Below are 25,251 nucleotides of genomic sequence, written 5' to 3' on the forward strand. Positions count from 1 at the left end.
CAGACAAACAACAACCAAAAAAACCCCTGCCCCCAAGGCAAAGTTTATCCTTCATCAAAGTCCAGCAAAACAGTGGTTTAATTTTTGTTTTCTTAAGTTTAAAAATGTTGTAATGTTATATAAATACATCTGGGTTATTGAATTTTTAATTTGCAATTTGAGATGGGAGAGCAGGAAAGATCAGTAGAGAGAAGATTGTTTTACATATCAATTTTGTTTTAAGACCACAGTTTTCCCTTATTTGCACCCAGGGAGAAATATACAAGTGTTTTATTCTCATTTAATGAGAGTGAAAGGGGTAAATATGTTCCTCAGAAATTGAATTTGTAAAGTGAGAGGTTATTTGGTATCAACAGCTGTTGTATCAGAAGATAAGTAAGCTGTCTTGATGACACATATGCAAAACGTGGATTTAGAAGAGGTAGGTCTTTGAGAATGCTTAAAAAGTACCCCCAAACGTCAAAAATAAATACAAAAGGCCAAATAAATCAAACATAGATGCTCTTCTAATTTGAAAAGGGCCTTGCAGGAATTCTTCCTTATGCTGAAGCTGAGTTCAGCACATATTTCATTATTAAATTCTGCTTAACCATATCATGGCATAGGATTATGAGGGGAACTCACAGAGAATTTATTTGCCCACGTGACTGTATGTAAAGCGCTGCATATATCACAAAGGGACAGCTTCTTCCAAAGGGGACTGTGCAGGGGTAGTGAAGATGCAAGGCTGCAACTTGTGCACACCAACCACGTACCAAACTGCAGTCCTATCAGCCAGATAGAAAAGCAGCTACCATGCGCATACAGACCAAAAATCAGGAAAATAAACGTCTCTGGAGGTGCGTACGATCACAGAGCAACCTCCTGCTGCAGCACAACTCTGAATCGTGTTAGCAGGCGCAGTGTTTCTGTCATTGCTGCTTAGTTGATTAGCTGGCAAAATCAAGCCTCTGAAGCTTGAAAACTCAGAAGAGCCATATTCTACTCAGCCTGGGCTTCCTGCTGGAACAACTCAGATGTGCTCTCTGGACAGAGATGACAATATTGTTCACCTTTTGTAGTTTGAGGTTGCAGAACCTAATTAAAAATGTATTCTGGCTGTGCTCAGAATAGCATTGACATTTTAGATGTATTTTATGAAAGATAAACATCAGGCCTTGCTATATATTCCCTGGACTTGGCTTTTCAGAGCCAAAAAAAGCCTAAAAGAAGCCTGCAAATACTTCCACGGATTGAGGCACTGCAGAGTAATCGGTGTAATTTAAAATCCAATATGGCCAATGTCAGTATGGTTTGCAGAGCATGCTGCTTTAAATTAAAAGGAATCCAGCGTATTACCCCACTAAAGACTCTTAAGGGATGATTATTCATCTTGCGTCTACCTTTAAGCATAGCTATAAAGTTTGAGACTATCCAAGATATGCAAAAGTATTTTATTATCATTTTCAGTTCTAATGTCTAAGCTGAACAACAGCTGTCTGATTCCTTTTGACCAAAAATCCATTGGTGAAATGGTGATTGCACATGCCCCATAAAATCAATGCAAAGACCGATGCTGACAGTCCATTTTGCATTCCCTGTTCAGCTAAAATTCTAGAAGGTTTAATAGTTACATGGGCAAAGAGACTTTAGTTTGATGACACCAAAGGTTAATGATGGCTGCAGCAACACAAAGCCCGGGGTCAGTTAACACTCTGAGAACACAATCTGAGAAGCTGGGTAGATACGTAGGCTGCTAACTTGAACTTAACTCTCTAATTATCCCAGATCCAGCAATTCTAAGTCAGCTGTGAGATGTTTATATGAGGCACATTATCTTGAGTGATTACACTGTGGATATAGCCATCAGTTTATCATAGACTGGTCGATAAAAACTCCACGGCCTATTTTGAAAACAGACCAATATACATTTTACAAGACTTTTCATGATGCCACTATGTTCTATTCACCTTGCTAACCGAAAGCTAAGAAGGAAAAACTAGTAATTCAAAAATTTTAAATTTATCTTTGAGATTAACTATACATATAATTTTTTATCAATGCTCTAGTTCTCCTTACCTTAAATATCAATGGTATCAACCAAGAAGCTTGGCAAAATGAACCAATTCATCTCTAAACAAAGATGAGATCTAAGGATGACCTCACCTACGCAGGAACAATGCTGACTGTAATTATCAAAAATAATAGCTATTATTTAATGAGAGGACGGCACCTCTGGGGAGGCCACTGTTGCTCTCACGATTCTCTCCTAGGTAGCTTTCATTCCTCCAAGGAGCTTCACACACAGAGCACCACAGGGAATTATTGATTCAATGAACTCTACTAGGAAACAAGGCTAAAGCAAGACTAAGTACCAGAGGTCCCAATAAACGCTGGCAAATGCAAGCTGGCTTTAGGCACTTTGTAGTTCTTCAGTCATCTGCAGCACCAGCAGATGCTGCCCCTTACTGTCCTCCTTCCAGATATTACAATGTTGCAGGAGCTTATGTCCCCCTTACGATGTGTTTGCAGGTGGCAGAATGGGAGACTTACTCTCTTTCCCTTGAACCCATAAAAAGGTATCTCAAAAAATTTTTCAGAGACAAAACTGCAGTAAAATGACAACAGCAGCCTTTCACCGTTTTTGCCAATTTCTTTATGGATAAAAATTCATAGTTTACTCTTACAAAATTTTATAGAAGATTACTCTAATTTATACTTAGTTTATTGTAGATTTTAAAGGAAAAAATAATCCCCCACAAAATTTATAACCATTTCTTGCCTAAATAATTAATAATAATTTAACAGCAATACAACTTTACTACAGGAAACTGAGGAGTCACCTGCATAACAGAACTATTCAGCAGGAACACAAAATATGCTGTGCTGTACTAGACTACTAGGCATCAAGTTGGATATTTATTACTTTGACGAGAAATACTAGATACGTGTAAACTACAGCTATTTCAGTTTGCAGCAAGGTGTCATCTAGTTTCCTCCACAGTTTTGTGGAGTCTAGATCTTAAGACATCTTTTGAGTTTCACATGTAAGATACAATTACTGCAAAAATCTCACAATGGACATAACCAAAGCAAACATACTTTGATCTGAAATCCCACCCAGAAGCCTTGGAAGCTGAGCTTTGTCTTGGACTTTGGCATATCTAATAAATCTACTGTTACCTTCAGATGACTATGCTGTCTCATATGAAGTTATTTCTTTCCATTCTCTCCCATAAATGGCTATTATTGCAAATTTGCAAATGCCATCCATTAGTAAATTATAACAAAAGCAGTAGAATACAGGCATAAGGACAAACAACATTAAATAGTGACTGGCAGCAAAACAAAGAAATAATCCAAGAAATCAAAAGGACATGAAAGAGAAGTGGATTTTTTTCTGATAAAGTAGATCACTGCCATTTTAAATCATGGACTTATTTAGACTCATATGTTTATCCTAACTGTCCAAGTTGCCCCACCACATGAAGACCTGGCTCCCACTATAGTTTTCCTCACTTCACATATTTCAGTACAGACCCTCAGAGATATTAAAGCAGCTAATTCCTGAAAAGGTCAGTGACAGCACAGGAGAACCCAAGCCAATCATGTTCATGTGGGCCAAGAAGAAATGGAAATGTGCATTGCTAAGAGGAGACAAAATGGATGGGCAGATATAGCAGGAATCAGGTATGAGGAGGAATCCAGCTCTCTTTGGGGGTTCTGGCTTGGTCTGGAGTAAAATCTGTATCAAACCTAGAATTTATGATTGAGTTTTCTTAATTTCTGCAAAATCTGCTGCCCAGAGTATCAGATCTTGATGCTTTCAGCACCTGTTTATGCTAAGCAGAGAGAAAATCAAGACAGTTCCCCACTTTCTTCCCTACTCCTCCAAAGTCAGTCTGTCATTGGATCAGTCCTTGGTCAGCTACTTTGATTAGGTACTAGCATGATGTATTATTAAGGGAAAAAATTCATAGTCATGGATCAGGTGGTTTACAAACATCACTTAACTGTTATCTAAACCAGATGAAAATCACGGAGGAAATTAATTTGGAAAGAAAAGTATGTGTGATAGGCTAATGTAATCACTGATGTAACTAGCCTTAACTCCAGTTAAATAGAGATACACTCTTTTGGGAACTGTCCTCTTGTTCCTGGAATATCTCTGCAAGCATAGAAAGATACAATCTGACAACATCTTTCAAATAGCTCTATTTATATATATATAAAAAAAAAATCTTAAAGAAAAAGTCAGAGGCAAACTTCTTCACAGTCCCAAGGATTAGGACATTAAGGTATTTAAAAATTTACAGCTATCTCTAACAAAGGAAAAAAAAATAAAGCAAAATTTCCCCTTGTTCATCATTTTTAAAAAAAAAAAAAAAAACACTAATCTGCTATTTTTACTTTTTTTTTGGTCCCTGTCTGACACAGAGTATTCAAGTTAGGATAGGTTACTGTATACACGATTAAAAAAAACAAAGCAGCGTGGTGAATTGGGAATAAGATAGCAACGATTGTGTTAACTATACTTCCCAGTCATCTCTGTGGCTGACAGAACTGAAAAGATGGAAAATAAGGCTGAAAACATGAGACACAGCAGGATATCAAGATTCCTTACAGAAGTCCACAGATACAGGGTCCCCTTTGTGAAAGTTTTGATTTGTAGTGAGCACATGTTAATCCATTTAGCATATCTACATTAAAATGATGACAGAAAAGTAGGAACAGCAACAGAAAAGCTAAGAAATGCTAACATATGTTTTCAACTTTGAAATGCAGCCAGTGTTTTTCCCTAGTGTAACAGGAACAGCTATGCTTTAAATGGGCACAACAATACAGATTTAAAACTTTATCTTGAACCCATCTCTGAAAATTTCTGGAGAAACTGAAGGGCTTGGTCTTAAAACCTTGGCAGATTAGGAGGTTTTGTGGCATTACGTAAGTGTAGCGTCACTGGTTTGTGAGGAAAGTCTGAAAATGGCTCAGACAGGAATGGAGCAAGTGGGGGATACAGCTTCATATTAAGCCCTCACAAAAGGTCTATGAAATTACCTTAGATTGGGGGTAAAGCAGACTGGTGATTATAGTGATCCTCTCAAAAGATAAAACCGGATGCAGGTAAAAATCATTATACAGATCTAAGAACACATTTCTTAACAAGAATTAGGGTAATAGAAGCAAATGTAGTAGTATATGACTTAACATTCTCTGGAGTTCTCTGAGAGTTCATAAAAAGATATTATTGTATCCACTCTTCAAATCAGAAAACCAGGAAAAGAAAGTGAAATGTTTTTTTCCTGTGCTGAGACCACCTTTGAAAACAAAAATTCATACCCAAGTAGATCTTATTGGAAAACGTCCTCGCATTTGAGAGATTGTGGTTGCGTTTTTCTGTTCTTCATCAGGAGAGAAGTGGAATTTGATTTTTTAAAAGTATAAATAGGATACACAGACTTATATTTACCAGAATATCTACTAACACAAGGTCTGGAGCTTTTACATGAGAATACAGAGATATCTCTTCAAACCCTCTGCTTGTCTGGTTTAAAGCAAAGACTATCTCCTACACAGAATCATAGGATGAACCACAGAATCACAGAACGGTTTGGGCTGGAAGGGACCTTGAAAGGTCATGTAGTCCAACCCCCCTGTCATGGTCAGGGACATCTTTCAGTAGATCAGGTTGCTCAAAGCCCCATCCAATCTGACCTTGGACACTTCCAAGTATGGGGCACCCACAACTTCTCTGGGAATCCTGTTCCAGTGTCTCACCATCCCTTACAGTAAAGAATTTCTTCCTTATTTCTGACCTAAATCTACCCTCTTTTCATTTAAAACCATTACCCCTTGTCCTATCACTATAGGCCCTGGTAAAAAGTCTCTATCTTTCCTATAAACTCCCTTTAAGTATTGAAATGTCACAATAAGGTCTCCCTGAAGTCTTCTCTTCTCCAGACTAAACCACCCCAGTGTCAGTGCCTTAAGCAATGCTTTTTTTTTCCTGAGGTAGGCCAACTGTTTCTTACTCCTGTTGGTGCTTTCTGAATCTGTGTTCTCCCTCCCTCCTCCCGTTTCCCCCAAGAAAATTTCACTGAAACCAGGTTGTTCCTACTTTTTCTACGGACAACACTGCCATCCATTCACTAGCTCTATTCTTTTCTACACTGCCCACATAGAATTAAAATCATTCAGATTTATTTCCTTCTTTACTTAAAAAATATAAATCTGTATATACAGATTTAGGCTGAATAAGGTTCTGAACTTTCATAAAATATTCCTAGCATTTAAAAGTATGTAGCCTCAGCTAGCTCTGAAAACACATTATATTAAGATTTCTTTCGTAGCACCTGTGAAAAGCATAGGTATAATTGAAGACCTCATAAGTAGGCAATGAATAATAATGGACTGACAGTAAGTTCAAAGAGCTTTGACTACAGGTGATAAAGCACAGAAGATGAAAGCATGGAAGATGGAAGAAGCTTATTTTGACTACCTGAATCCTCAAAGTTAGTGGACTAAGAGATAGCAATAGCCTTTTGGCCTGCGGACTGAATAATGTGTTGTGCAGATTCACAAGATAATCATGTTGATGATACTTTTATGAAGGTACTTTTTAGATATTGTTTCATTTTCAAGAGATGGGAAGCCAGAGTTAGCATTTTGCTTATTTAAAAGGTGACCTTGCTCCAACAGAAACAGCAAGTAATAGAACTGATACAAATGCAAAATATCCCTTGGTTAATTCTTTGTTTTTACAACTATTATATTTCTTCTCCACCTCATCAATGGTTAAAATCTAGTGGAAGAAGGCTTCCTAATGGCTGAGTGACTGGCAGCAGCACGTGCAGCATATCAGAGACTTCTCCTAGACATAGAAGAACTCTTAGTAGCGTGGATGCTCCTGATGCCTCTCAATGTGTGAAAACCAAGCAATTTTCTCCTTCATTCAAAGTATCTCCCTCCTGCATCCTCATGAGCAGCAACTGAGCTCAGTGATATTTAATCTATTTGCTCACCAGTTTCCTGAAGCTCTTTCACTGCTTCCAGTGTGACAAATTCCCTTAACTTGTCCCTGTTCAGACTGACTAGGAAAGGACTGACAGGACGGCAGAAGCTTTGTTTTTGAAGGAAAACAATTTACAGAGGAAACTTCATGCAGAACAAAAGAGAGGACTTCAGTGTTACATGGCATGCAATACTGAATAGAAAAGAATACTGCATGATATTTTCAGCTGCACAGCAAAAATGTCATAAACGCTAATGGTAGTATTGCTTAATGGGCAGGTCCCTAAACACAATTACATTTTAGTAATGCATTGTTCAGGCTGATCCATCTGGGAATAATATTTCAAGCTGCCCTCTAGGGACTTGGTCTTTCTACAAACTTGCTACTTTACTTCTTTGGCATAACTGAAATTTCTATGGGGATACTGATTACATGGGAAGTAGAGAAATTTTCCTAGAAATTAGCCAGAACACAAGAAGTGAATTCCCACAGAAACAAAACCAAGCACAACCTTGCCTCAACACTTTTTATCCTTCCTTAGCAATGTGAATGCTTCAGGAAATCCCTTCCACAACAGAACACAATACCGGATGTGTTTCTTTGCGTATGTGATAAGTGATCAATTCATATCCAAAAGGTATTACAACATCGCTATGGGAAGGACAGCATTAAAAGTGATGGAGAACAGCATCTAGCAAGCAATCAACATGTCCACTATAAAAGAAGAAGTGTTTTGTGTTTGCAGAACCTATTGCTTACTAGATAAGAGTGTGTATTATGATGCAAATTTGAAGAACTCTCTAAACAACCCCTGATTAAGAGTTTCGATGTATGTTCTGTTTTCTTGTTTTAGCCTTTGTAACAGGAAATAGTTTATTTAAAAAAAACCAAAACATACATTTAGAATGACCGATCCTAACTGTAGAGATCAGAAAGGACCCTGAGCATAGTATTGTTACTAAAAATTTTTTTTCTAGTGGCTTCTGAAGAACATTACACCAGAATTTACTTTGCAACTAATATATAAAATGGGATACTGAAATCATATTGGCATTAGACAGCTGTACTTTCATGTCATGCTATTTTTGTGCTACAGCAACCTTATCCCTTGTATTACCTGCCAGCTTGTTCTAGCGCAGTCTCCTCTAAGAAGTCATGCTTTGAACAGATCACATTTCCATCATGTTGATTTTGTAGAATTTCTTGCTTGCAATACTGATCTAGGACAATTAGTTAACCTCCTTTAAAATCATATTAAAGCTTAGACCATATCCGCTGCTGCGCAGCCATCATGTAACTCTGTGGAGGGCTGAGCATAGCAACAGATACCTTGATACAGGCTTCAGTACCTGTGGATAAGAGAGAGTCGTGCTTGCCTTCAGACAGCTGTGCTCTCAAGTCCTTGCCCACGGAGGTCCAATCTGAGCTGGCAGTCTCCCACAGTTTATCCATGCTTCCTACCCACTCATTGTTGGAAGTTGCAGACAAAAGTCACCTGTACTATTCTGAGATTAACAGTGTCATACAAATGTTCTGCTTTTTTGCTCTTATTACATTTGTGAAACACACGTATAAGCCCACCCAGTCACTGTCAGCCAGATGTCCATGCTTTTTCTGAGATGTGTTTGCACACATAAAAGGACTGATTGTGCTTGGTTTTTTCGGATGAAAAATAGATAAGGCGGACTATTGCGACCACCCTGCTTTTCATACATCTGCACAAAGGTGAGAAATGAAGGAATGCATAGCTTTTCCCAGTGCATTACTCTTGCTGCTGCTACTCAGCTCCCTGTAAATGGGGCAGAAAAATCCTGGGTTTGTGTCCCTCCCACAGGCACAAAACACAGAAATCACGTGCTTCTCCTCTCTGATCCAATCCTCACTTACAACTGAGTTTACAGCCATTGCCAGCATCTGGTAAGTTTGGTATTCTGGGTCAGGAAACTCTCAGAAATAGGTTATTTAAAAAAAATAAAAATCTAAAACTTCTTGTTGAAAGTTTAACCTCCTTTAGACACTTCCAGAAACCCACAACCTAATTACTCCTTCACATAATTTTCACAAAGATGGTGCTATTACATCTGTCTTACAAAAAAAAGGTGCACATCCTACTATCAATTTGTACTCTCCTTTATTTTCTTATATACATTTTTATATTTAATTAATGAAAAGTAAAGATCTGGATATTATTTGGCATGTCCTTTCCATCCATGACAGCAATCACATAAAGGTTAAAAACATAAAAATCTACACGTATAGTTCACTAATAGCCAGACCACTGAAAAGCGCTAGAAAGGAAGCAGTACTGAAGCCAAAATGTTGAAGCCTCACTTATTCTATCTACTTTTATGTGGGAAAATCTTTGATATTCTTCTGAAAATTGATGTAACTAGATAGCTCACAAACAATTCATTCCTAGTTGCAAGAAGCCATTATTTAGGTTATTTATATCACACTATATGAAAAATTCAGTCAGTGAAAAAAAATAAATCATTTTAAAATACAAAAATTTTGATGCAAAAACATTTGATATATCTGATTATGTTTAACTTAAAAAGTCAGTTTGTGATGATAGAGAATGTATAGACATCACTAAAATGAAAATATGTGCTATTACATTTCATCAAAAATCTCAAGAAAAAAGATGTTTTCATTCATATTAATTGTATACAATACTATTATCTTTTTAATAAAACATACTGCTTTTATGTAGAAAACTCTGAATACAAGGTCCAGCCTTTTAAAACTATTAATAGGAGACCAAGAGCCATCACCCGTTTTTCTCTATTTCCATTATCATATGCTTATTTAAACCTCACAAAAGTGGAACAACAGAATTCACTGGTTTTAAACTTGTAGTCATCAGGGCAAATGCAATAAATAAAACAAACAAATGCATACATACCTAAATACATAGATAAGGAAAGGAATCCCTTTGGCTTAATTTGCAGGAGCTTTCTAAATCTGATATGTAAGAAATATATATCCCTACATTTTGGGATCTTTACACCAGAAACTGAACTGGAAAATCAAAGCTGTATTATTTATTTATGCCACAAGTATTCTAAATGAAAAAGGACTGAGCAAGAAGAAACCAACCAAGAATAGCGTGTATTTTTCTCAAATACCTGACTCTCAATCCTCTTGGTCCCTGCACTGAAATAATGGAGGCTCCTCACTACCTCATGGAGCTACAGTCAGTTTGTATACAATTCTTTAAAGCAATGATTTAGAGGGATTTATAGCCAGAGAAAGTAGCTTTGAGATCTAATCACTACGGTAGAAAAACCTAGACTCCCTGGAAGCAGAGGCTTAAATTCTGGCAGGTTCACCTCATCCCTTCATCTTTCGGAGGTGGATTAAATTCTGTGTAGCTTAGCATATAGGGGTCCTCCGCAGGACTTTTCAGAGATGAAGTCCTATCTCCTCTAAGTGTTGTTAAATATAACATCTTTTCTCTCTTCCCCCTCTTCCCCCTTAGAAATAAGTCCTAGCAACTTGAAATCATTTTTCTAAAGATATTTCTCTTTTCCAGGCAGCTCCCTACCTTCTTGTCTTGAAGGTTTTTAAGTTTTATTTCCTTGATTCTCATTTTAGTATAAGTGATAGACACTCTCCTGTAGAATTGTTCTACTCTGCAGGTAGCATTAGCAGAAATAAGGGCCCAGAAGAATACAGGCATTTCTTTCCAGTTCAAGATTTACTCTTTTCATTTCTTTAAATTGCCAAAAGCTAATCAGACTCACTGAAACAAAATGTAAAACTATCTTTAAAATGCGGAAGAAACCTCAGCAAATATCCCACTAATTATTGATCCTCTCCAACAAATCCCTATGTGTACTGACAAACAGTCTGAGCAAATTAATGGCAGTGGCTACTACAGAGCTTGAGTTTAAATTTTTAGAGCTGAAACTGTTGATACATATTACAAGTAGTAATGATTGTACATGTGTGCACTAGGGATCTAATTTAAGCATTTAATGACATCTAATGCACTACACAACCCTATATATTTTTGGTAGCTACTTGGTGCAGTTCATCCCAGCGGCCTCTTCAGCAGTTGCAGATAACCAAAAAATTGCTAATAGAACCCCTGTTAATGCAAAACATGTTGGCTAGTGAGAAGAAGGGATGTATGGATTGGTAGTCCTTAGGTTACCGAGTTTGCCCCAATTAAAAAGAAGAGTAATAAGAAAATGGATTTGTCAGTACTTTAAATCTTTCTCAGTCCTGACTGGGTTTTAGGCATACGATCCAAATAGTCCCAAAGAGACAGATGCATAAAGATAACAGATAATAATAATTACTCAACCTTGGCTGCTATTTAGAAGAAAAGGAATCACTAGGAATGGATGCAGTGTGAAAAAAGTAGAAATGCAACTCATCAAAGAGGCACTGGCTTGGGCAAACAAAAGACCAGAAACTTAAGAGTCCACATCCTTTCCCCAAGATGCACTAGGTAATACCTTGGTATAAAATGCAACTTATTTTCTGTTGAGAGACAAATAAACCAATATAGTATATAGCAGCCAATCTTCAACTTAATGTTCCCCATATGAAAAAAAATACGACTGACACGGACCACCTGTTGTTCTTTCCTCAGGGACCTTTAAGTACACCTAGTTATTATTAACCATACAATGTCCAATAAATGTTTCAGAAGGGAAGATATACTTCTAAAAATTATTCAGAGTAACATAGCCTGCAGATCCAGCTCAGTACTTTTGAAGACAGACGTTATATCCATTTAATGCGAATGTCACTGAAAAATTGTGTGTCAAAATGTTGCTTCTCAAGTTTCCTTTTAGAAGTCAGTCAAGCTGGTAAATGCCAGCCGATCAGCAGCCCAGTACATGTTTTTCAGCCCACTTGAGCCTCCAGCTGTTCAAACCCTTTGCACAGTCCCACCAGAGCTGCAATAACCTTAGATGAAGTGGTGTAGGAGTGGAGCCTAGAGCTCACCTGAAAATCAGAAATCAGGCTGAAAGTCCTCTCTTGCAAGTTGTGTTGCCTGCAGCTCTGTCACCTAGCAATTATGTAGGAAATGGTCAATGATTACACACAAAGACTTTGAGATCCTGGTCATCAGACCCTGCAGATGTCACAGAGCAGTGGCAAAATCTAAGAGGTAAATGCTAAAATGTGAGCACAAAGACAAATGGAAACAAATCTTGAAAATGCTTGGGCAGACTGCCAGTTACAAATAGAAGCAGAGGGCATTTGGATTACTGAGTCCGAGTCCTTGTCACCATGCCACAGAAAGCTCTGCTCTTGGTTGTACAACTTCTCTGTTGATCTTTCCCAAGAGCTACAATACCTTATCTTGGGCATCCCTTGGGCCACAGTGTGACACTGAAAATTTGTTGTGCTGTTATTGAAAATACTTTTCACTTCACTTTAAGATAAGCATCAAAGCAACAACAACTCTTTTAATTAGTTAAATGAATGATTTAATTAATTAAATTTGAGAAAAGTTTGAAATTGAAGAACCATAGTGAATCATTCGATTTACACCTGTGGCAGTACGATCCCCCCAGCAGGAAATGAAACTTCTCCAGGTAGGGAGAAGAGAAAAAACCCCAAACCCTGGAGGCTGCAGCTTGAACGTTGAACAGACCAATTGAGATGTGCCAGGTACACTGAGTGACCTTTTTGGCCAATAGGGATTAAATGACCACAGGTCAGATTCAACAAGGGTGTAAACGGGGTCCCACCGGAAGACATTTGGAATCAGTCCTCCTCGGAGCAGTGGGTCTGCAGTCAGGGATGCCGCCCTAGGTAACTCCTCGAGGTTGAGAGCCCTCATCTTTCAGGTGAGTGATATGCGCATTTTGAGTCATCACTTTTAAATCTTAAGGATTCTTAAGTCGGCTGTGTAGTACTAGTTCCCTTTACACCATTGAGCCTGTGGTTTATAAAATGTTACCAGAGTTCTAACTAACTTTTTACTGAAGAATAAATCTGACTTTTAACACCTATTGGATTTGATTGCACGTGCCTCTGTGACACAATCATTCATAACCTCCTTTCCTCAGTGTCAGTCTGTCAACATAGTCAACCTGTTAATATAAATTAACAGAAGGGGTGGAGTATCTTCCACAAAAATGGTAGAGGCACACTACTAATTTCTTCTTTACTATTAAACACTAGGATAAGTTTTATGAACTCACCAACAAAGTAATTACAGATTGCAGTGAATGTGATTCTAACTCTTCTCTCATGCACGCTGTATCAGCGCATCTCTTCTCTCATGCACGCTGTATCAGTGCATGCTACAAGCATAAGTTTGGACCTGTTTAATTTGTTCTGAAACAATCAGCTTCAAAGTCACCTATTCAAAATCCTCACTGAAAAAAACAGAGATTTTAAAATGCTTTGAACACTGAGGAATCTTTTTTTTTTTTGTCACATGCAAACAACTGTATTAAATCAACAGGGGCTGACATTGAAAGTCAGTATATCTTAGGCAATCAGCCCTTGGCATCTTGGTAGGATCAGCTCTGCAATGGTATCCCAATAAAATGCAGGCATTTTTTCAGAAGATATGCACTAGCATGAAAGCATAAGCTTTGTAATTCACCCAGCACCAGGCAAATTAGCAGTGACCATCTTGCTAGAGCTGACTGTGAACCCCTCTAGCTTTCATGCACAAGTGATACACTGTGCCCAAGAACTGAATATAAAGCTCAGTTTCATAAACGCTTATTCTTCTGATGTCTAAAATGGAAAAAGGTGGAAAAATCCCAGGGAAAAAGTACAAATACAGCTTCTTTGTTTGGTCCATTTCCTTTCCTCCTACATTCTCCGCTTCAAAGCAGCACTGATTACTACCTGCAGCTGGACTGACACCTCCACTATGATATCTTTTATTATTTGTATTTTGATAGCAGCCACCAACACATCAGACACAATACATTACCCAGAAATCTCATAGGCTAAATAAGAAAACAAGAAAGAGATGGCTAACATCTATATAAATGCACTATGGTTTATGTTACATATGTGTGTTAAAAACATTTTTATACGTTTAAGTAACTTAACACATCTTGAAGTATACCTGACTTTAGTGCTTCAATCTTTCATTTTCACTTGCTCACTACAGTGTTCAAAATAATAATAAAAAAAGAGTATAGTTTTGAGGGGTTATTTCAAGACAGTGCTATAGCATCATGAGAGACAATATGAAAGGCACAAATGTGAGCTCGAGATTGTTTTTCAGAGCAATGTAACTAGAAAAACAGACCAGACAAGGTGTTATTGTATGTGCAGAAGGTTGAAAATATTTTGTAATAAAATTTTTGGACATTTTGGAATGAAAAGATTTTCCTTTCCACATTAACTGTCCATTTGAAATCTGATTTTACTTATAAATTGCATTGAAACAACAGATTTGGTGGACTTGCAACCATGTTCCCCTGTGACTCATATTCCTAATAAAACGTGTGAATCTAGTGCCTTGCTGTCATTCAGAGCATGGCTGGCTGGCAGCTGTGTGCATATGAAGACAGAGCGCATGATAAAGTGCACAACTAGTCAAACAGACAAATTTGCAAATTCAGAACAAAGCCTCATTTTGAAGTCTTGCAGTTCCTCCTTAAAGGAAAACCTAGTTACCTTGCAGCTTTAGCTAGGTACCTCTATGACAACTACATATAGACATTTCAGCAAAATCCTAAGGTTGTATCACTAAGGTAACGACTAGAAGTTCCTCCTTAAGTCCTTGCGCATGAGGAGTTACGAGGAGAACGTGGCCGTCACCTCATGTACCGTGGGTCTGGAGAGGAGCAGGCAACACGAGGGGGACACAGCTGCAGCAAGAGCTGGGGAAGGGGATGGAGGGACTGCTGCCCTCCCAGCCCACCTCTCCAGTGTTTGCTACCGACCTGAATTTCTCCAAGGGCTTTTGTTTCTTTGTGATGATCAAGCAGCCAGCCCTGAGAGTAGGATGTGAACTATCTTAGCATATTGAATTTTAGTTGGCGATACAAGCATACATTTACCTACAGAAAGATGGACTTCTGTTGCACAACACTTTCAGATTTTTAATGAGGAACTAACTTTTTATTCAGCCTACCACAAATCATCCCAGCCAGAGAGCTAAACAAAATATGTGGTGATATATGCATATACAATTATTAAAATCACAAAATTATTCTCTATTAACTTTGAAATTGGTGGAAAGGGATAGGAGACAAGAAAGGGAAAAAAAGAATTAATCATAGTGTAATTTAATTGCATAATGAAAACTATTTTTGAATAAATTTCATAGAATAATAGTATAGTTTGGGTTGGAAGGGACCTTGAAAGGTCATCTAGTCCAACACTCCCTGCAATGAATGGAGATATCTTCAAGTAGATCAGGTTGCTCAGAGCCCCGTCCAACCTGATCTTGAATGTTTCCAGGGATGGGGCATCTACCACCTCTCTGGGCAACCTGTGCCAGTGTTTCACCACCCTCATCGTAAAAAAATTTTATTCCTCATCTCTAGTCTGAATCTACCCTCTTTTAGTTTAAAACCATTACTCCTTTTCCTATCGCAACAGGCCCTACTAAAAAGTTTGTCCCTATCTTTTCTCATAAGCCCCCTTTAAGTATTGAACGGCTGCAACAAGGTCCCCCCAGAGCCTTCTCTTCTCCAGGCTGAACAACCTCAACTCTCTCAGCCTGTCTTCACAGAAGAGGTGTTGCACCCCTCTGATCATTTTTGTGGCCCTCCTCTGGACCCATTCCAACAGGTCCATGTCTGTCTCGTACTGAGGACCCCAGAGCTGGATGCACCACTGCAGGTGGGGTCTCACCAGAGCAGAGCAGAGGGGCAGAATCCCCTCCCTCGACCTGCTGGCCACCCTGCTTTTGATGCAGCCCAGGATACGGTTGGCCTTCTGGGCTGCAAGCACACATTGCCAGCTCATATCCAGCTTTTCATCCACCAGTACCCCCAACTTGGAGAAAGTTAAAAATAATACAGAAAAACTCAGATCAATTCCTACTTGCCGCAGTATAGTAAATTCAGTATTTCATTACAGAGTTCATTACCTCTATTATTTAATCACATGATGACCATTTATAGTAGGAACAAAAGCTAGTTTTAAAATGCAGACAAATAATACTGGAGAAAAAAAAAAGATCTTATAAAGCAGAAAAGAAAAAGAAACATTTCCTAAGGATATACAATGAAACTGTAAACTTATTTAAGTGTTAATGAAAATCTTGGAAAATATACCGAAGCAGTAATTTCTTTAGACTTTTGTGACTAATTCTTCTTACTTTTTTCATAAAACCTTTAGGTTCTGAGTCAATGGAAAATATGTCTAAGCTTTGATATTCTGTACTACTTCCCCCAACCCCCCAAGGTTTACTCAACAAAGTTTTTATTCAATCCAGCATTATTTTTAATTACGATTGCCTTTTGAAAGTGCTCTTTAAAAAAAAAAGCAAACATTTTATAAATTAGGGAAAAATTTGTGCATGGCTTCTTTCTTTTTTATATTTCGATACTGTTAATATTTAGCTGTAAAGATTTATTTTCCCATGGCAAAAATATTTTTAATCACTTGAATTTAATTTATATGAAACACAAAGCTTGTTTTAGATCTTAAATGGTGATTAATTTGAAGTTAGTGGCTGGTTTAAAGCTGACTCTAAAGTGGGAATAAGTATTGCATATGGGACTGACCTGCTTCTATTATATAAACCTGTTTCAGCTTCTGTAAACTTATATGTACTTAGACAATTTCTACAGAAACTTGTATTTCAAAGCTGTCAATATTAGAGGAGCTCGACACTACAGACGTACTGCCTTCCTTGCTGTTAAGAACAATAACCTGATTTAGTTCAGACTATATGGTCTCTTGTCACGAGGTGAAAAAGGAAGGTAGAATAAATCATTCTTACAATTAGATAGTTCACTGAAGTTTTCCAATATTCTCCTAGTCACCCTCTCCTGGAAGCCATATTATCTTCATATGACTTGAAGTGGAATATCCTATCAGGTTCCCATATGAAACTGAATAGGCATAAATTTATAGCAAGAAAAGAAAGGAAACCATATGTATACCAGCAAATCACATGCGCACACATGCACAAACATGTATGACCTTAAAACTGTAGATACACAAAATACACACACGCACGTATGCATGTATGTATGTGCAGCATCTCCTCTCTGCCTCCAAGTTACATTTATAAAGTAGGGAAACTAATGGATTCTCTTGCTTGTGTTGCAGCCCCTGCTCAACAGTTAACTCTGGGAGCACGCCAGAAGAAGCAAGAAGCTGCATGGTTTGGACGAGCAGACTCTAAAATACTCCAGCAGAAGAAAGTCTCACACTCTGTGGTTTCGATACAGAACTTCAGGCTGGTTGAGAGTGTCAGTTCCAGTACGAGTTCGATTAAGTTGAACACGCGTGACACAGCGATGGTAATCTGTCATACACTGATGCTCAGAGCGTTAGTCACCAGGAATAAAGCAGTGAGAAATGAAGGAAAGTAGGCAAATAAAACTATCGTGATCTACTGAACAGAAGGGCTTGGAACACAAAATGGAAGAGAATGTCTCCTGTTATAATGACAATACTTTTAATTATATATACTCAATGAAAAATAAACTATTAGAGAGAGAGTAAAATACTTCCAATTAATGGCAGTAATGTAATGTTCAAACTTAAATGAAGTATTTTTCCCTTGAGGGTTTTACTGTACTATTTTATTTAGCTTAACGTAATTTAAATTATAAACAGAATAGTTTTGTTAAGTCCCCAGAGAAATGTATTTTATTTATAATGTATTTCCTCTGAAGCGGTTACGGAAATCATGCTCTTCCTGAAGTCTGTATTTCACATACCACCTACTGCTGCAAACTAGTCTGACCTCACAATTTAAACATGATCAGTCTGGTGAAGTACGTGACAAGAAAACTCAAGATTTTTTTAAAATGCCAGAGGACATAGAAATTTGTAATTCTGCAGACTAATAGCCTTCCCTCTGAAAAAAGGTATTGAAAGATCTTTGTTGATAAAAGTTATGTTTTTTCAGAGGGAACGGAACTCAGCCATAATCACTCCACTTGAGTTTTTAATGCATGTAATGGAAAAAGAATTCTTTACACTATACCCTAGAGGGAGTTTCAGCTGAGAGTAATTATATTTTGTATACTTAAATTTAAATATGCAAATATTTCCATTTTTCATTTAAATCACAAATCCTTAAAAAATTTAATTCTAGTATAACAAGTACACTTTCTTTCAGGCTGCAAATTACAGATGACCAGTTTGTGTCATCTTTTTTCCTCCAAGTAATTAAAATAATCTATTTATGAATAAATAAGCAACTATGAATGAATAAATTGAACGCCAGTCTACGTGCTCTCCTCATCATCAATAGCTACTGCATAGACTTAGTTAAATAACATGTGACAAAGAGGAAATTGTCTCTAGAAAATTAATTTTGGCCATTAATCATCTTTTTAAAGCATAATAGTACCCTATCCTCATGGATGAACCATTAACTCAACACGCCAGCCATAGATATACAATGGTCTAAGCTGTGATGCTTCTCCTGAAATAATGCCAAGCCAAGTCACTTCAAAGGGACTAAGCAAGTAAGCACTCTAAGATTTGGCTGATTGTACAACTGCTTACCGCATGAACTCATGACAGCTGTAGTCAGAAATTACATATACTTTGAATTGGTTGTTCTTTTTGTGAAAGCTACTCTTCTGCTCTAACCTACTACAACAATTTATAAAAAAATAAATAGATAAATAAATAAAAATACACATTCTCATTAGTGTTTGATTAAGAGCTTGAATCATTTTTCAAGGGATAACGTATAGGAATGAATATTTCTGTGTCACTACTCTATATAACAAGTATCAATGTTCTGGAGTTAAACTTCTGATTGAGTTAGATTTTGTCAATATCACAAAGTTTCAGGTAGGTATTTAAATGCAGAAAAAGTATTTTTAATCACATTTATGACTATATGAAACAAATATGAATGAATTTAACACATTATTATTTTTCTTTAAATAATTGACATGAATATAATGCTGTACAAACCTTCTAAGAAAAGACATTTCCTTTGGCTCTTCTTAGATCAGACATTATCTAGTTCACACTTGAAAGTTACACCAATTGTGTTAGAATTTGCACTTTGTATTAGAGAGCTGACCTGTACCACAACCTTAGCAGACATCTATACTTTGCTAAAAGCTACTAAAGCACAAGCATTACTTGTGTTAAATGACAAATGCATGTCATAGTGACCATTACCCTTGCATTTGAGGCAAGATTTTAAGATTCTGACAGCCCAAACAGTCTAGCTGGTGCAGATTTGCTAAGCAAAATGATGCTGCTCCTCTTGACTAATGTAATGTGTTCAGATGACCTGACAAATTCTGTTTAATGTGCTGCACATTTGTGGGTAGTAAAGCATGTTATTTTATTATTTCTTTATACATATAATCTCTTAAGAGCTAGCATGACAGTGTAGTGTAAATCTAAAGCAATCCATTAGATTTATTTGCATAATGGCTTTGTTGTTCCTAATTTAGTATCAGAAAAAAAGAAGATACTAATTTCTGGCTTTCTGAAAACTTTGTTAGTATATTTCTTACAGACGGATTATATAGTTTGGTGCTTTAACCTTTCATTTTTTGTTCACTGTTTCCCCACTGTCACATCAGAGTCTAAGTGACAAATAATACGTGTTTATACAGGGAGAGAGATGTGGACTGTAAAAAATTTGCAGAAGTTAATTATATGAATTCAGGTATTTTCTTTGTTACTTTCCTTTTAGGCTATAACTGAATACAGTTCAATTCCAGTTTCTTTGGGGTACTCTGAATTTTGGCACAAATTAAAAAATTTCCTGACAAGGAATTGTTGTGCCACTGATACCTACAGAAAAGGCATTCTCCTCAGACTCAATCTCCTCTCCAGCATAATAAATGTCTTTTGAGATTGCTTTCCTGCCTATCAGTTACAACTGGGGAAGATTTTGGATACTCAGAACAGAGAACATGAACCTCTTCCTCAACCTAGAGCTAGCAACCCACTTATGAATTGTGACAATTTAAATTTAACTACTAAACCAGAAAATTTATGTGTTTTCAGAATTATATTCATAGAAAATCTGTCATCAGGAAAAAAAAACCAAAACAAACCCACAACCTTTCACCTTATACAAAATACCTGAAAAAAAAGTAAGTAAAGCTGGAATATGGTCAACACAACATGAAAGGCAAAACCAACTGTAACTGAATATGGCGAGCTGTGTAACAGTGTGCAAGATACCATGTCCTAATTTCAGGATATGAAAGCAGGGCTAAGCATCATTTCAGGATTCATCCAAGACATCCGTTGTTAGTATTGAAGCCATAAAGATTCAGCCACTATGCTATGAAAGTTCTTTCCTGAGATGACTTGGTTAGCAGCTTTCTCCAGACAGAATTGAGTGACTGAAATCTCAAGACACTCCAGAAACAATCACAATAAACTGTCAGTGCCACAGTCCCTAAAGCAAGTATGTGAGGAGAGCTGTTTTCTCTGCAAGGAGAGTGTGCCAGCATGTGTAAATACAGGCCATCTAAACCACTGCTACATATCCATGTTTACCGTTCATTTCCACAAAATTAGAAATGCAAACCAAAGTGGAATTTTTACAGAAATGTGCAAGGAATGTAAAAGAAACACCAACTATAATGTAAACATAAACGCTGCAGCCTACCAATTCATGTAAATTATTTTAAATGCTACTGCAACTGAGACATAAACCAGCATAACATACAAGGGAGAAAGCAGTCAAGTGATAATGAATTCTGGCAATTTAATCAGAACAATTTACTTCTTTGTCTAGGTTTACTCTCGCAGAGGGAAATGACTTGTTGAAACTAACCCCAGCTAGCACATCAAAACCAGGAGTGAAAACATACTTTTCAAGAAACTGAATTTAACTGGTTAGATTCTCACCTCTACTATAGCAAGACTGAATTATTCTGCAGGGAAATCCTGGAGGTGGAATATCGGCTGCATTTTTTGTCTGATACTCATAGAAAACTTGAAGGTTTGTGCAGAAGCTCAAGATGCTCAGCAGGAATAACCTGAAGGCATCTTTCTCCTGATTACCAATAACATGATACTGTTCTACTCTTCTTAACCTGTTCAGCCTAGCTCTTACCCTGGCTAGCTCTTATTCTGCTAGCTGTGCAGTTGTAATAACAAGAAGCGCAAAGTTTGCCAACTGCTTGAGAATTAGTTCAATTTCTCTGCCGGGTTTTGTGCCTAAGCTGAAATTTGCACCACTGCAGCTGCTATTAAAGTTAACTGAGGTATGCCTACAGGAATCATAGGCATCGCAGTGTTCCCAGAACCCACAACAACTTAAAATAGATGTGCCTGTTGATAAAACGCATCACAAACTTAGAAGGCCTTAATAAATGATTTTGTAGTCCATAAATTCCATAAGACTCTGACTTCATAAAGTGAGCACTGTTGCCAAAAATCTGCTGTTTCCCAATATGTTGAATACTTGGAACAATATAGTATGAATATATATGTTTCTTTGAATTGTACCTACATGGTCCACTGAGGAACATCAAAGTGGCTAGTTGGATCAGGCACTGCGTAGTTCTGTGAACTCCTCTTTTGGAAACAAAACTGGTAGTGTGTCAGCATGTAGGCTGTGAACAAAACAAAAGATGCAAGAAAAATTATTAAAATAGATTACAGACACATGGGGGAGGCACAGACATATAAGCCAAAAGGCCTCCTTTGGACCAAGAGAAGACAAAAGCTATTAATACTTTCTATTACTGAATAATATCTTTTTTTTTTTCTTTTTTTAAATCTTGGAGACCTAGCTGAAAATAGAACAACTCAAGTGTGCATGTATCACACAGATATGGAGCAGTGGTAATAAGATGGTACTGACAAGCGTTTGGGCTGCTCACACCTACCCACAAAGGGCTATGTATGATCACAGTATTTTCAGATGATTTTTCAAACCCAGTGACCAAACTGGAGTGAAGATAACAGTTTCTCCAAGACAGCACAAGCTAGTCTGCAGCTGAGTCAGCAAGGGAGCTTGGCTGGCTTGTGCCTGGAAATTGCCATCTCTGGGCACAGAGGGACATGGGATGCTGAGCCCGCTCACAACCCAGGAGCAGCTTGACACAGGGGCGGAACTAAGAACTGGGCTCTCCTTTTCTTCCCCAAATTATGCAGTCTCTCAAGCTAACCAGTTTAGAAAGCTGGTTTGGAATATTAATTTTCATGTAAAAAATGTAAAAAGCTAGAAAAATACCCCCCCTAATGTATTCCATACATTATATTTCCAGCTCCATTTAATATACCATTGCTTTTAAAAGTTGACACAACTACATAGGAAGCAAAAATATCAATAATTAAAACCTAAACAACACACTTTCCTCTGCAAAAGTTGTAAATTCCTGAAGTCAGAAGTGTAGGAGAAGGATTAGCCACTGACTACCATGTTCCATTCTGTTATATAAAATTAGTACCAAGTGGAACCATGTGCCCTTATTATCCCATTTATTGCATGCCATTGCAGCCTGAGGCTTTAAGACCCCTTTGAATAACTTAGACACAGAAGAGCGATTCTGAGTCTACAGATGCTCCATGTGTTTTCTCAGTATCTCATCCTTTACCAGCATGCCAAAGGATTTCACTCCCAGGTGTTATAAAAAGGAGGCAGCAGACCAGAGAGAGAACTCACTGGCTATGCTGGATGCTCAGTTTCTCAGGAAAAAAAAAACCACCACAAAACAAAACCAAACCAAATAAACCAAAAGAACAAGAAAGTTGAGATTATTAACAAGACTGAGACCATATTCCAGTTAATTTTCAGAATGGAAGAAAATACACATTTACTACCCATGTACCTTGCTGCACGCCAACACAGCACTTCTAAGACAGCTCTGATATACCATTAATCATGAAGGTCTCTCCATCCTCTGCTAAAAGACTCTCCTGGAAGACAGCCGTTCCCTCCACTAACCCTGCACAGCCAAGAAGCGCAATGCATTAGAGTGGAAGTGAATCTGAACACACTCTTAAACCAAATGAAGAATCCAGAGGCTGTATTTGCAAGAATCGAGTGGAAAGGAAGCAGATCAGATTAAATACGGGGAGGAAAGAAGAAATACACACTATTTGTCTCACAAATAGCGCCATGCAATTCTTAACTGGAACGAGCCTGGACACATCAGTGTGGCAAACCCTCTCCTAAGAGCAGGCTTTGATACTCTCTCAGCCCAGGTTTATGTTTAGATGAAAGACAACCGCTCCAAACCCACTTCCTGAAGCACTTCTTTTCCTAGGCATTTCTGTGCCGAGCTGTTACACCGCTACTCAAACGCTCCGTAACGGCCACTGCTCCCAGGCGGACAATGCACAGGAAGCGCAGCACAAGGAAATGCGTCTGCACCGAAGGTCACCGAGCAAAGAAAGCAAAACCCTCAGAAAGAGGCAAGGAGCAGCCAGGGAGCTCACGCACATCATTTAACCGCCTCGCGCCTGCAAAGGGCTTTCACTCTGTAAAGTGACGCAGAAGCTCTGTAAGGACATCGGGGAGCCTTTGGCGGGAGAGCTCGATTTTTTGGCTCAGGAAGGATGGTTCCAGACTTTTGAAAACAGCAGGTCTGGTTTCAGTACTGCACTCCAGTGACGCAGCAGTGAATCCACACCTTAGTAATTCACTCATTTATTAACACTGTAATTTGCACAACGTGTACCAATTACTGTTTAACTGAGGTCTCGAAAGGTCCTTGGTGAAACTCTACGTACTGTCACCCGTGAAACGACAATGAGAATTACACTTTAAAACACTTAAAAAATTAATTGTTCAATTATTTTTATACAGAAAGTATAAAGGATGAAAAGCATTTCTCATTCATAGTAGCAAGGCAGAAAAATACTTAAAAAAAATCAGCTTCGTGACCAAAGTCAGTTTTAAGTCACTTTTACACTTTTAAGACTGCAAAACAATTGAAAAGGGAAGCCTCTTTTTAATTAGTTGAGCCTCCCTTTAGTTGAGGAATTACAGTTTCTGACAATTAAAACTGGAATTTTAATAATGCTTACTAATTTCCCTCATATCAAGTTATTATGTTTTTAGTTAGCAATAAACTAATTCATTATTAAATTAGCTTTTCAAGCTATTCTCAATAAAGAAATTTCTCCCAGTAATTTTCTACTGTATTTTAATTTTATGCTATTACTATCAAGAATCCAGTTTTACTCCCCTAACAACACAGGCTGTGACTCAGAGCTGTGGAACTCATTGCCCTAATTTACAATAAACTAAGACTCCTCGAATAAGCTTGTGCTGTTTGTATATTCAGCTACAAAACTAATAAACTCTACTCTTTATGAAAAGCAATTAAAACGAGTTGACGATGCAGCTTGTGCAGAATATCAAGGTCCATTTGAAGCAACCGCATCAAAGTTTTATTCCCACGCATCTTTCCACCTTGGTTCAATTTGATTCTTTTAGAAAAGGGAGAAAGGCTGTTATGTGACACAAAGCATTTGGAGGTAGATGCCAATAGGTAATGTGAGGGTGGACCTGTAATAGACATCATAAAACGCAGCTGCTAACTCCTTAAAATCAGGGAGGATGGAAACCTGGTTGATTTGTATTTTACACCTGGGAAACAATGGTTTGAACCATTCTTCTGTGCTGATACAGTTCATCAGTCCTCCTTTATTCTTTCCAGAAGACTTGCCCCAAAAAATGCCCCCAAACCAACAAATTCCCCCAAACCCAACCCCTCTTATCAGCATGAATCCTGGACATATTTAAGCCAACATCAGCCACCTCCAACCTCAACTGCTATATGTCTATGCTTGAAAATTTAATTTGCAGGGTGTTTCTAGGCAATGGCACTCAATCTGTGCTGTAACACTTTGAGAATGGTCCTAGTAGGATTTCAGCTTGGGCATGGTTTGGGAGGCAGCATGACCGAGGAACTTGAGTTAGGCTCTGCACATGTGGGCACACTATGGAGACGAGGGGACTGAGATCTGTGGTATTACAAATACATCCATGATTACGATACCTTAAAAGATGCTGTTGTCTGGACAGGTGGGCGCACTGTGTTCCAGGTACAGAACTGAAGATCACATTTTATGACTTGTATGATTCCTTTCGTATATTCATGAGAATCCCTATGTAAAACAAGAAGTGCACCTGTGTGCCGCCTTTAGCTTTTTATTTATTTTTGATAAAAACTCACTTG

The 25,251-nt window shown here is 37.8% G+C and overlaps 1 protein-coding gene across 3 annotated transcripts in view; it reads right to left on the bottom strand.

Moving 5' to 3' along the window:
* The window catches only part of CHRM3 (cholinergic receptor muscarinic 3), a 284,696-nt gene that overhangs the window by 108,993 nt on the left and 150,452 nt on the right, over positions 1-25,251 (bottom strand). For 2 of the 3 annotated variants that reach the window (XM_069800662.1, XM_069800663.1), the window contains one exon: positions 21,570-21,672. In XM_069800662.1, the coding sequence (XP_069656763.1) occupies positions 21,570-21,667 (98 nt within the window). In that variant the 5' untranslated portion in view covers positions 21,668-21,672. Of the gene's footprint in view, positions 1-21,569; positions 21,673-25,251 lie in introns of those variants that run through there. The other variant, XM_069800664.1, reaches the window with a different exon arrangement.

The sequence above is a fragment of the Haliaeetus albicilla genome, chromosome 13 (genome assembly GCF_947461875.1).
Source record: "Haliaeetus albicilla chromosome 13, bHalAlb1.1, whole genome shotgun sequence".
In the NCBI taxonomy this organism is placed as follows: domain Eukaryota; kingdom Metazoa; phylum Chordata; class Aves; order Accipitriformes; family Accipitridae; genus Haliaeetus; species Haliaeetus albicilla.